Raw genomic sequence first — 13,022 nt, 5'->3', positions numbered from 1 at the left:
CAAATTACAATTACAGAGTATTTGTGGCCTTACAAGACACTTTCTACCAGATCTGAAAAGTGTATAAATGTCATTGGAGTACAGTATTTTTTTTGTAAGGATTAATATTAATGAGCTAGCTTAAGTCAATGGGTTAATGGTTATTGTTAAAACAAATAGCCCCTGACTTTAGTGAGTACATCTGCACCTTCCAAGTATAATTATAACTCTTTCTCTTTATAGTTACTTACAAGTAGAGACACTAACAAAAGACGGTACATTCCTGCTCTTGTTTTCTGAGAATGTCCAACTCTGTAATGAAGTCATTTCTAATAAACTTGCTTCTTTCATTGTACAGACTCACCTCAAATTTTTTCCTGCACAAGATCTAAGAATCCTACTTTGTGGTCAGATTTAGGACCCTCTTTTCTAGCAACATCTTTCAGCAACACCATGAAAGGACACCAAGACAAGACTCCCACTCCAAGGAAAACAATCCACACAGAATCAATCAGCTGACACCTGCATGCTCTGTGCCTGACATGATCCAAACAGTCAGCAATTCTCCCCTTCTCCAGTTAAACCTGTCCAACATCCAGGTGAGAACTGGCAACTCTAATGTACTCAGATGCCTTTCTGCAGGAGATTCAAATATTTCCTAATGCTCACTGATACCTTCACTGGTTAGATCGAGGCATTCCCCACCCCATCTGAAAAAATGTTTACCAGAAGAAATAACTCCTGAGTTTGGGTCATCTAAAAACCTGCAAAGTGACAATGGCCCATCTTTCACAGCAGGCATATCCCAACACCTATCCTCAGCTTGAAGAATCCAATATTACCTTCACTCTGTGTGGAGACTGCAGTCCTCTGGAAAGGTGAAAGGGCTAGTCCTACTCTGAAGAAGACTCTAGCTAAATCAGAGGCCTGACTGTCTCTAACACTCACAGCTTACTGAGAGTTTGAACTGCTCCAAAGTAAAACTTATAACGAAGTCCTGTCAAGTTAACATATGGAAGGCCTTTCCTAACCACGGATCTCCTAACAGAGGAAAGCACTCATCAATTACAAAAATATGTCATCAATCTAGGGCAGGTGCAAGGCACTCTGTGAGTATGGAAACTAGAGTCTTCCCCTCCCACATGGGAGGAAAATTGAGTTTCAGTTCAGCTAGGGATTTAGTCTTAGTAAAGACGTGGGAGGAAGTTCTCCAGCTGACCAGCTTTCCGCAATGTGGAAAGGACCACAGCAAGGACACCTGAGCTCTCCAACAGAGGGATTCACAGGTGGATACACCTGTGTGGAAGTAAAGATGTTGCTTATTCTGGGAGCTCAATCCGAGGCTGAGGGAGGTTGGTACGGGGCTATTTCAGCATCAGCGGAGGGCAGGCTGGGTCACTGCCTGTTTGCTCCTCCTCCTCGCGTTTCTCCTGCTGCCCTGATCCCGCCTTAGCCATGAGGGAGATCGTGTTCATGCAGGCCGGACAGTGTGGGAACCGGATGGGCGTCAAGGTTGGCAGCTGGGTCTCTGAGGGCCCAGCTCAGGCCTGTGGGTGGCCTAGGAAGATGTTGGCAGTGGCGGGGTCAGGGCCCCTGCCCTGCAGCCCCTGGGCTCCCTGCCGGGGGCGCGGTGGGACGACTGGGCGGCTGGCGAGATGGCCGGGGTGGACCCCAGGGACACGGCGGCCTAGGGATGGGGGTGCGGATGAGGGTGGGGGTGGGAGAGGAGCTGGGGCACCCCCGTGGCTCAGCCCTGGCGTGTCTGGTCCCTCCCATCTCGCAGTTCTGGGAGACGATCTCTGATGAACATGCCATCGACTCCACTGGCACCTATCAAGGGGACAACCAGGGGCAGCTGGAGCACATTAACGTGTACTACAACGAGGCCTGCGGTGAGACCCCCACCACCCTCCTGGGAACGCAGCCCTCCCCTTGCTCATGCCCTCCTGCCCCTCTCAGATGGCAGGTACGTGCCCCGCGCTGTACTGGTGGATCTGGAGCCGGGCACCATGGACTCTGTGCGCTCTGGGCCCTTCGGGCAGATCTTCAGGCCAGACAACTTCATCTTTGGTGAGTTGTGGGTGAGGACTGGGGTGAGGTTCTTTAGCGGCTCAAAATCTAGGAGTGCCCCAAGCGGTGGGAATTGTGGAGCCAGGGCCCCTGAACACCCTCCTATCCTCTGAGTCAAGTCGCTTCACTTGCCTCCTAAAAGGGCTTTGGGAGGAAGGCCCAGGTGTCTCCTCAAGGTGAAGAGCTACTGATGTAAACTCCCTGCAGGGAGCTGAGCTGGGGCCATAGCTACTGCCTTCCCTGAAAATGGGCAGGAGCCACCCACAGCGAGGTCTGTTAGCCTGTCTCAGGTTTGACTCCTGACTTAATTTTTAACAGGGGAAGTTACTGTCCTGTAACTCTAGGGGAGGGGGTTTCATTTGCTCCACTTCCAGGGCGAATGGTGCTCTCACCTCACACGTGACACTTGGCCTCTTTTGCATTCTGGTGACCACTGATGACCATCTACATGGCCATCGAGTGACTGGCTGTACTGTCTTACAGGTCAGTGTGGGGCTGGAAACAACTGGGCCAAGGGGCACTACACAGAAGGCGCGGAGCTGATGGAGTCAGTGATGGAAGTTGTCAGAAAGGAGGCTGAGAGCTGTGACTGGCTGCAGGGTTTCCAGCTGACCCACTCCCTGGGTGGGGGGACGGGGTCTGGGATGGGTACCCTTCTGCTCAGTAAGATCCGGGAGGAGTACCCAGACAGGATCATAAACACATTCAGCGTCCTGCCCTCGCCCAAGGTGTCCACCACGGTGGTGGAACCGTATAACGCCACCTTGTCGGTTAACCAGCTCATAGGAAATGCAGATGAGACCTTCTGCATAGACAACCAAGCGTTATTCAACATCTGTTCCAGGACCCTAAAACTGCCCACACCCACCTATGGTGACCTGAACCACCTGGTGTCTGCCACCATGAGTGGGGTCACCACGCCCCTGCGCTTCCCAGGCCAGCTGAATGCTGACCTGCGGAAGCTGGCCAAGAACATGATCCCATCTCCCCGGCTGCATTTCTTCCTGTCTAGTTTTGCCCCACTGACCAGCCAGTGCAGCCAGCCCTACCGGGCCTTGACCGTGACAGAGCTTACCCAGCAGATGTTCGATGCTAGGAATATGATGGCCGCTTGCAACCCCCGTCATGGCCGCTACCTAAGGGCGGCTGCCATTTTCAGGGGTCGCATAACCACGAGGGAGGTGGATGAACACATGTTCTGCCTCCGAAATAAAAAAAGCAGGGACTTTGCTGACTGGCTCCCCCACAACGTCAAAACAACCGTCTGTGACATCCCCCCCGGGGGCTAGACAGGTCAGCCACCTTCATTGGGAACAACACGGCCATCGAGGAACTCTTCAAGCGTGTCTCAGAGCAGTGTACAGTAATGTTCCCGCGCAAGGCCTTCCTCCATTGGTATAAGGGCCAGGGGATGGATGAGATGGAATTTACTCAGGCGGAGAGCAACATAAAAGACCTGGTGTCTGAGTACCAACAGCATCAGGATGCCGAGGAGGAGGAGGAGGAGGAGGAGGTGGAGGAGGAGATGGAGGCCTAGAACTTTCCTTTTCTAGGTATAGGGGGGAAGCAGTGTGGATTCTTCACTGTGTTCTGACTGCCATGTGTCACTACGCACTTGTTCGTTTGTGTCTTCACCTCTCCTCCTGCTGCATTTCAAAACATTTTCACAGTATACGATTTTGCCTAATAAAGCATTCTCATAGCATCTGGCTTCACCTCCAACTTCTTTCTATGGGCCCTCCGGCTACTGCTGCCAGGTGTGCATCGTTGTCCTGCAAGGCTGAAGCTGTCTGGGTTTATCACATGCCCAGGAACAAGCATTCCAGTGACTCCAGGAGGGGTTGGCATGGGCTGTGGACATAACAGGCAGGCTTCACATGAACTTGGGGATGTCCTGGGCCTTGGGCAGCTGCGTGGTGGAAAACCTGGTCCTGAAGGCAAGCCTTGGCTTATCCCATGTTCCAGACTTCTAGGGGACCAGGTGGCCCTCTGTTTCTGCAACTCTAAAAGTGATCAGTGACCCTGGTGGGCAATGTCCCCAAAGTCCCATCCCAGCATAGTAATGTGGTCAGGCTCTGAACCAGCAATGAAGGGTGGGCAAGTAAGACCCCAGCTGCTCCATCACCATGACGGCCTGGGTGTGTTTGTGTGGCCTCATTCTCTTGAGGTGGACATGGGATATCTGGCAGGGATGAGTGGGCAGGAATCAAGCCCAGCATATACTCACATGCACTGAACCCTATGTAGAAGGGGATTAGGTCCTGGGGGCCATAGATGGCGGTTGCTGGGCCTGTGTGCTCGGGGCAGTCTCTCCAGAGGCACAGATGGGGTTTCTGAGCAGGACCTGGGGAGTCGGGCAGGTGCTCACAATGCTGCTTCCCCCAACTGGCAACCAGTGAGAAAAACCCCCGAGTGGAGGTCTGACCCGCCCCAGTCTGGAGGGCTGATGCTCTCTGGAAAAGTGGCTAATGCATACTGTCTGCTGTCTCCCTGTCCCCCACTCCAAAACTTCAGGGCAAAAATAACCCAAGATTGTCAGGATGAGACTGGTGAGGGTGGCACCTTTGGGGATAGGTCCTTTAGCCTGGCAAAGTCTCCTCCCCAGGTTTCTCGGGGAGCCTGGACTTCAAAGCCTGCTTTGGGGAAGCTGTCAAATAAGAGAGGTGTGTGTGTGAGCTGGGGCCGGGCAGCATGCACGGACGGTTCTCTTCTACCTGGCTCTTGTAGAACTTGTCCATGGCCTGCGTGATGACCTCTTGGTAATTCCCACCCCACCCCCATCACGCAGATAAGATGAAGCCAGCATAGCCTGGGGATGGGCCGATGTATAGGTTCTACCCCAGTTCCCCTGGACATACCCACCTGCCTCCGACATGTCAGGGAAACAGGTGAGGCCCCTTTTTGTTCTCTGAATGTTGACAATGGTGTATTGCAGCTAAATGGGAACGGGCAGGCAGGAGAGTGCCTCATCTGGAAAGAAGTGGCTCCTAGAAGCAGCTGGAAGAGGGGAGAGGTCCCCCATACTCCCCCCCAACCTGTTCTTGGAGCTGGAAAAGGGACCTCTGTGACAGCCCTGCTCATTGGCTCTCACTCTGAGGGGTGTCCTTGCCCAACCCAGGTGTGCACCCATCTGTGATGGCCTTGCATGGACCTGGTTGGGAAGGTTCAGCTGTAGCAACCACTGGAACCTGCCCACACCTAATGTCTCCACTCACACATGGGGCTAGATGCTCCTTCCTCCTGTAGTGGTTCAGCCAGAGTGGCAGAGGGGGCAAGTCACTGCTGCAGTTCCCATCTGGGTCTGAGTGGCGGTCAGGCTTGGTGCCCATGTATTTCCCAATTACCTGGTTCCATCTGGGGGCTTCATGGACAGGAGTGGTGCTTTTCCAGGCCTCTTTTCCATATGCCAGTTACAGGCCCAAGGTTCCCAAGTTTCTGGAGCCCCTCTTCCAGCCTGGTAAGCATGGTGTGTTGTAGGGGAAGGACATCAAGCCTACAGGCAGCAGAACAGTCTGGGTATGTTCTCTACCCCTGGAGGCCCCTGGTTATTTACCTCCTTGGGTGAGAGTCAGCTTAGGTTCTCAACATTCTTGTAGGACTTCAGAAATGTGCAGACGGGGGCCGAGGAGGGAGCAGGGGCTGGGACTGGCAGCTAACCAGCGTAGTGGGGTTGTAGGGCTCAGATTGGCCTTGCAAGAAATTCAGGGAGGCTTGGATTTGCTGAAGCTCTAGACAAGCTTGGGCTTGGATATTGAAACAGCATGGAGCCGAGGCTCTTCTGCATGCTGGAGTCTGAGTATTTGCACCCTGGTGCACCCACAGGTGTTCCCCACCTGGAGAACAACTGTGGATAGAAGCCGGGAAAGTTGTGGAGGGAAGAGGAGGATGCAGGAGTCTCAGGGCAGCCCCAGCAGCCAGGCAGGGCCTCTGCAACTGAGAGGCAGATCCAGCCTGTTGGCCACTTAGAAGCTGCTTGGTCAGCTGCAGATCACCTGAGTTCTGTTCAGCAGTAAATGGGGATTGCAGAAGCACTTACCTTCTGGGACTTCTGAAGCTCGAAGGGGCAGCACACACCACGTGCTGAGAAAGTGCCGAACTCAGGCAAGCTTCTCCAAGAGCACCACATCAGATTAACATCCAACCTGTACAGGACACCATCAAATCTCCCCATCCCTCATTTCAACTGAAGAAAAGGGAGTCTCTGTCCTAGGGTAGCAAGCACAGGCATATCTATGCAGTGGGCACACGGCCCAGGTTGGGGAAAGGCCCTTGGATACATGTTGGTTTTACCAACCATCTTGGGTTTGGCCTGGACCCCTGCACCCCAGGAGGCCGGTAGCCCCCTGCATGGGACAGGATTGGGAGGTGGGTGGGAGGGCTGAGCTTTGAGGGAAGCCATTATTTGACCTCATGGGAAGTGGTGCAGGTGGTTGTTGGTGGCTCAGTTTCGCAGGACCTGGGTGATCACCCAAGGAGTGAAAATTGCCTTTTTATGAGAAATTGCCAAAGTTGATGCAAGCTCATCAGTTGAAAAGGTGAGTAATGCTGACAGGCGGCTTCACCTGCCCCTTCCCCACAAGTAACTGGTGTTCAGAGCTGGATTTGGTTCTTTCCCAGCCTTTCACCTTTGCATGTGGCTGTGTGTATGTACTTTTGTGTGTACACACACATTCCCTGGAGTGGTTACTTTTATTTTTTTATTTGGGAGCATAACTAGTGAGGCAGCCTGATACTTGCTTATCTTGTCTTTTAAGCATAGAGTCCTCTATGGAGTGGGCATCGAGGACTTACTAGTGGGCCTCTGCCAGCTGTTTGGCTGCCCCAGTTTCTGCCCTTCACAGACATGCTGGCCACCTGGTGTGACATTCAGTGGCCTTGTTTGCAGCTAGTGTGATGAGACAAGTTGATCAGGTAAATTATAAAACTGAAAAAGCACACAACATGCAGAGGGAAAGGAATAATGACCATGTGTGTACTGCTCTGCTCAAGTCCACATCACATGACTGAGACGACAAACATTTTTTTACCTAACATTTGGGTCCTGAGAAAAGGCATTTGTGTTTTACCTTTTATTTATAACAGAGTTAGAAGAAATACTACCAGGCTTTCTTTTCCATTTTCCCCAACTCCCACTTTACCCCTCAAGTTTACCTACCCCAGAGAGGAAGCGGAGCTCGCCTGGTTAATGAGAGCCTGAAATTATTTGAGCCAGGTCACTGTGTAAAGGTCATACCGCTTCTGTCTCCTTGTGCATCACTTACTCAGCTCAGGTATTTCATAGCTCTCTGTATACATGTAGCTGTGTTACCCTCCTAGCCTGCTTTCTTGGTTTGATACATGCCTGAGAACATGTGGGAGCACTTAAGGTCTAGGGTCATGGGAGGACTGTTCTGCCCACTCTAGCTCATCTCTCCAGCTTGGCCTGCATGCATGCCTTCCTCCATCTGATTCCAGAGCAGGGGATGGGAGGTCTCACACTGACCTCAATCTCAGCCTGCATGTATGACTTTCTCCATCTGATTCCAAACCTCCAGGAGTCAGAAAATGAAGCTGGTGTCCAATATAATTCTCCCGGAGAGCACGAAGTCCAAGATTTGGGAGCTGAGTGTTGGCTCCTAAAATCTCCCAGAAACAAAACCAGTTGGCTGGATCGATGTTTTACCACAATCAAATTCTAGGGCCATCAAATACAATAAATGAAAGAAAAAAAAAGCCCATCCAAAGTCAGCAACCTCAAAGATTGAAGGTACATAAACTGAGAAAGTTGAGAAAGAATCAGTGCAAGAACCCTGAATGCCCCAAAAGCTGGAGTGCTTTCTTTCCTCCAAATGGCTACGTTGCCTCTCCAGGAAGGGTTCTGAACCAAGTTGAGATGGCTAAAATGACAGAAATAGGATTCAGAACATGGATAGAAATGAAGATCATTGAGCTACATGCATACATTGAAACCTAATACAAGGAAGCTAAAAATCATGACAAAACAGTGTAGGAGCTGACAGACAAAATAGCCACTACAGAAAAGAGCATAACTGATGTGATAGAACTAAAAATCCCAGTCCAATAATTTTATGATGCAATCACAAGTATTAACAGCAGAATACACCACATAGAGAAAAGAATCTCAGAGCTTGAAGACTGGCTTTCTGAAATAAGACAGTTAGACAAGAATAGTGAAAAAAAGAATTAGAAGAAACAAAACGTTCAAGAAATGTAAGATTATTCAAAGAGAATGAATCTATGACTCATTGGTATCCCTGAAAGAAAAGCAGAGGGTGGAAGCAACTTTGAAAACATATTTTGGGATATTATCCGTGAGAACTTTCCCAACCTAGCTAGAGAGGCCACATTCAAATTCAAAAAATGCAGAAAGCCCCAGTAAGAAACAAGATCATCCCTAAGACATGTAATCATCAGATTCTCTGAGGTTGAAATAAAAGAAAAAATGTTAAAGACAGCTGGAGAGAAAGGTCAGGAAACCTACAAAGGGAAGCCCCTCAGACTAAAAGTGGACCTCTCAACAGAAACCTTACAAGCCAGAAGAGATTTGGGATCAATATTTAACATTCTTAAAGAAAAGAAATTCCAACCCAGAATTTCATATTCAGCTAAACTAAGATTTATAAGCAAAACAGAAATAAGAAGATCCTTTTAAGACAAGCAAATGCTGAGGGAATTTATTACCACCAGACCTGCCTTACAAGAGCTCCTGAGAAAAACACTTAATATGGAGAGAAGAGACTGTTACCAGCCACTACAAAAGCACACTAAAATACACAGACCAGTACACTATAAAGCAACCACATAAACAAGTCTGCAAAATAAACAGCTACCATCATGATGGCAGGATCAAAACCATACATTTCAATACTAACCTTAAATGGAAATGGGCTAAATGCCCCAATTGAAAGACACAGAATGGTGAGATGGATAAAGAACCAAGACCCATTGGTATGCTGTCTTCAAAAAACCCATCTCACGTGCAACAACGCACATAGGTTAAAAACAAAGGGATGGAGGAAAATCTACCAAGCAAATAACAGAAAAAAAGCAAGGATTGCAATCCTGGTTACTGACAAAACAAAATTTAAAACAACAAAGATAAAAAAAAAACAAAGAAGGTCATTACATAATAGTAAAAAATTCAATTCAGTAAGAATATGAAACCATCATAAATATATATGCACCTAACTCAGAAGCACCCAGATTCATAAAGCAAGTTCTTAGAGACCTTCAGAGAGACTTAGACTCCCACACAGTAACAGTGGGGGCTTTAACACCTCCTGACAATATGAGATCATTGAGACAAAATGAACAAAGATATTCAGGACTTGAACTCAGCACTGGATCACATAGAGCTGATAGATATCTACAGAACCATACACCCAAAACCAACAAAATACATATGCTTCTCAAAGCTGCATGGCACATACAAACCAATCACATAATTAGAAGAAAGGCACTCCTCAGGAAATGCCAAAGAATTGAAATTGTAACAATCTTTTTGGGTCACAATGCAATCAAACTAAAAATCAAGACTAAGGAACCCCTCAAAAGCATACAATTACTAGGAAATTTAATAATCTGCTCCTGAATGACTTTTGGGCAAATAATAAAATTAAGGCAGAGTCAAGAAGTTCTTGAAAACTAATGAGAACAAAGATACAGCATATCAGAATCTCTAAGACACAGCTAAGGCAGTGCTACGATGAGAATTTATAACACAACATTCCAATATCAAAAAGTTAGAAAGATCTCAAGTTAACAACCTAACATCACAAGTAAAATGACTAGAGAACGAAGAGCAAATCCCAAAGCTAGCAGAAGACAAGAAATAGCCAACATCAGAACTGAACTGAAGAAATCTGAGACATGAAAAACCATTCAAAAGATCAACAAATCCAGGAGTTGTTTTTTTTTAAAAAATAATTGATAAAATAGATAGAGCATGAGCTAGGCTACCAAAGTAAAAAAGAAAGAAGATACGGATAAACACAATAGGAAATGACAAGGGGGATATTTCCACTGACACCACAGAAATACAACCAACAATTAGAGAATATGATGTATGCCTCTATGCACACAAACTGGAAAAGCTACAGGAAATGGATAAATTCCTGGACACATACACCCTCCCCTGACTGAACCAGGAATAAATTCAAACCCTGAACAGACAAATAATGAGCTTTGAAATTGAGTAATGTCTTTCCAACCAAAAAGTAGCACAGGACAAGAAAAATTCACAGCTGAATTCTAACAGATGTACAAAGAACAGCTGGTTCCATTCCTGCTGAAACTCTTCTAAAAACTTGGGAGAAGGGGCTGCTCCCTAACACACTCTCTGAAGCCAGCATCATCCTGATATCAAAACCAGCAGAGACAGAACAAAAGTAGGAAACTTCAGGCTGATATTTTTCATGAACATCAATGCAAAAACCTCAATCTCAGCAAAATACTGACAAACTGAATCCAGCAGAACATCAAAAAGCTTATCCACCATGATCAAGTAGGCTTTTTCCCTGGATGCAAGGTTAGTTCAACATATGGAAAACAATAAATGTGATCTATTACATAAACATAACTAAAGACCAAAACAACATGATTACCTCAATAGATGCACAAAAGGCCTTCAATAAGATTCAACAATCCTTCATGATTAACACTCTCAATAACCTAGATATTGAAGGAACATACCTCAAATTAATAAGAGCCATATATGACAAACTCACAGCCAATATCATACTGAATGGGCAAAAGCTGGAAGCATTCCTCTTGAAAACTGGTACAAGACAAGGATGCCTTCTCTCACCACTCTTATTCAACATAGTATTGAAAGCCCTGGCCAGGCAATCAGGCAAGATAAAAAAAAATAACGGGCATACAAATGGAAAGTCAGGAAGTCAAACTACCCCTGATTGCAGATGACATGATCTTATACTTAACAAATCCCATAATCTTGCCCCCAAAAGCTTCTTAAGCTGACAAACAACTTCAGTAAAGTCTCAGGATACAAAATCAATGTTTGAAAATAACTAACATTGCCTATACCAACAACAGTCAAGCCGAGAGCCAAATAAAGAACACAATCCCACTCACACTGCCACAGAAAAGGACAACATTCCTAGGAATACAGCTAACTAGGAAGGTGAAAGATCTCTACAAGGATAACTATAAAATGCTGCTCAAGAAATTAGATAATACAAACAAATGGAAAAAAAATTCCATGCTTAAGATTTTAAAAAGTCAATATTGTGAAAATGGCTATACTGCCCAAAACAATTTATAGATTCAATGCTATTCCTGTTAAACTACCAATGACATGCTTCACAGAACTAGAAAAAACTATTTAAACATTCATATAGAACCAAAAAATAGCCTGAATAGTCAAGGCAATCCCAAACACAAAGAACAAAGCTAGAGGCATCATGCTACCCAATTTCAAACTATACTACAGGGCTACAATAACCCAAACAGCATGGTACTGGAACAAAAACAGATACAAACACAAATGGAACAGAATAGAAAACTTAGAAATAAGGATGCACACCTAAAACTAAACAACTATCTAATCTTTCACAAACCTGATAAAAATAAGCAATGGATGCCACTGCACTCCAGTCTGGGCAACAGAGCAAGACTCCACCTCAAGAATACAAAAAACAATGACAAAAAACACCCCACAAGCAATGGGCAAAAGATTCCCTATTACTAAATGTTGGTGGGATAACTGGTTAGCCATTTGCAGAAGATTGAAACTGGACCCCTTCCTTATATCATACACAAAAATTAACTTAAGATGAATGGAACACTTACATGTAAAACCCAAAACTGTAAAAACTGCTGGAAGACAACTTAGGCAATCCCATTCAGAACATGAAAATAGGCCAAGAATTCATGACGAAGACACCAAAAGCAATTGCAACAAAGGCAAAAATTGGCAAATGGGATTTAATTAACTAAAGAACTTCTTCACAGAAAAGGAAAATATCAACAGAGTGAACAGATAACCTACAGAATGGGAGAAAACTGTTGCCAACTATGCACCTGGCAAAGGTCTAATATCCGGCATCTATAAGGAACTTAACAAATTAACAAGAAAAAAATTCCATTAAAAAGTGGGCAAAGTACATGAAGAGACACTTTTCAAAAGAAAACATCCATGTAACAAAAAATCATACTTTAAAATGCTCAACATCACTGATCATTAGAGAAATGCAAATCAAAACCACAATGAGATACCATCTCACACCAGTCAGAATGGCTATTATCAAAAAGTCAAAAAGAAACAAATGTTGGCAAGGTTGCAGAGAAAAAGAACCCTTATACACTATTGGTGGGAGTGTAAATTAGTTCTGCTATTGTGGAAGACAGCGTGGTGATTCCTCAAGGAACTAAAAACAGAAATACCATTTGACCCAGCTATCCCATTACTGGGTATATATAAAGGAATATAAATCATTCTATTAGAAAGACAAATGCATGTGTATGTTCACTGCAGCACTATTCACAATTGCAAAGACATGGAATCAACCCGAATGCCCATCAATCATAGCCTGAATAAAGAAAATGTAGTACATATACACCATGGAATCCTATGCAGCCATAAAAAGAAGGAGAGCATGCCCTTTGCAGGAACCTGGATGGAGCTGAAGGCCATTATCTTCGGCAAAATAACACAGAAACAGAAAAGCAAATACTGCATGTTCTCACTTATAAGTCGGAACTAAATGATGAGAACACATGGACACATGGAAAGGAACAAAAGACACTAGGTATTACCTGAGGGTAGAGGTGGGAGGAGGGAGAGAATCAGAAAAAAATATATATACCTAATGAATACTAGGCTTCACACCTGGTTGATGAAGCAATCTATACAACAAGCTCCCATGACACAAGTTTGCCTACATAACAAGCCTGAGCATATACCCCTGAACTTAAAATAAATGTTAAAAATAAAAAATAAAAATAAAAAGTAC

At 45.8% G+C, this 13,022-nt stretch overlaps 1 protein-coding gene and 1 long non-coding RNA gene across 2 annotated transcripts; one reads left to right on the top strand and one right to left on the bottom strand.

The window, feature by feature from the left end:
• The first annotated feature begins 1,434 nt into the window (after positions 1-1,434).
• LOC709331 (tubulin beta-8 chain) lies at positions 1,435-3,586 on the top strand. The gene is given in 5 exon segments (XM_001100146.4): positions 1,435-1,491; positions 1,763-1,871; positions 1,939-2,049; positions 2,533-3,318; positions 3,321-3,586. Coding segments are annotated over 5 exon segments (1,329 nt in total).
• An 89-nt stretch (positions 3,587-3,675) lies between these two features.
• Positions 3,676-7,333, bottom strand: LOC144332011 (uncharacterized). The gene is made up of 8 exons (XR_013399693.1): positions 7,205-7,333; positions 6,841-6,934; positions 6,086-6,255; positions 5,883-5,976; positions 5,394-5,602; positions 4,912-5,096; positions 4,475-4,696; positions 3,676-4,393 (listed from the first exon to the last, which is right to left on the bottom strand). It is a non-coding gene; the product is annotated as an uncharacterized LOC144332011 (long non-coding RNA).
• Positions 7,334-13,022: the final 5,689 nt, after the last annotated feature.

Source organism: Macaca mulatta, chromosome 10, assembly GCF_049350105.2.
Source record: "Macaca mulatta isolate MMU2019108-1 chromosome 10, T2T-MMU8v2.0, whole genome shotgun sequence".
NCBI classification, from domain to species: Eukaryota; Metazoa; Chordata; class Mammalia; order Primates; family Cercopithecidae; genus Macaca; species Macaca mulatta.
The sequence above is the reverse complement of the archived record's forward strand: the minus strand, read 5'-3'. Positions and strand labels throughout refer to the sequence as shown.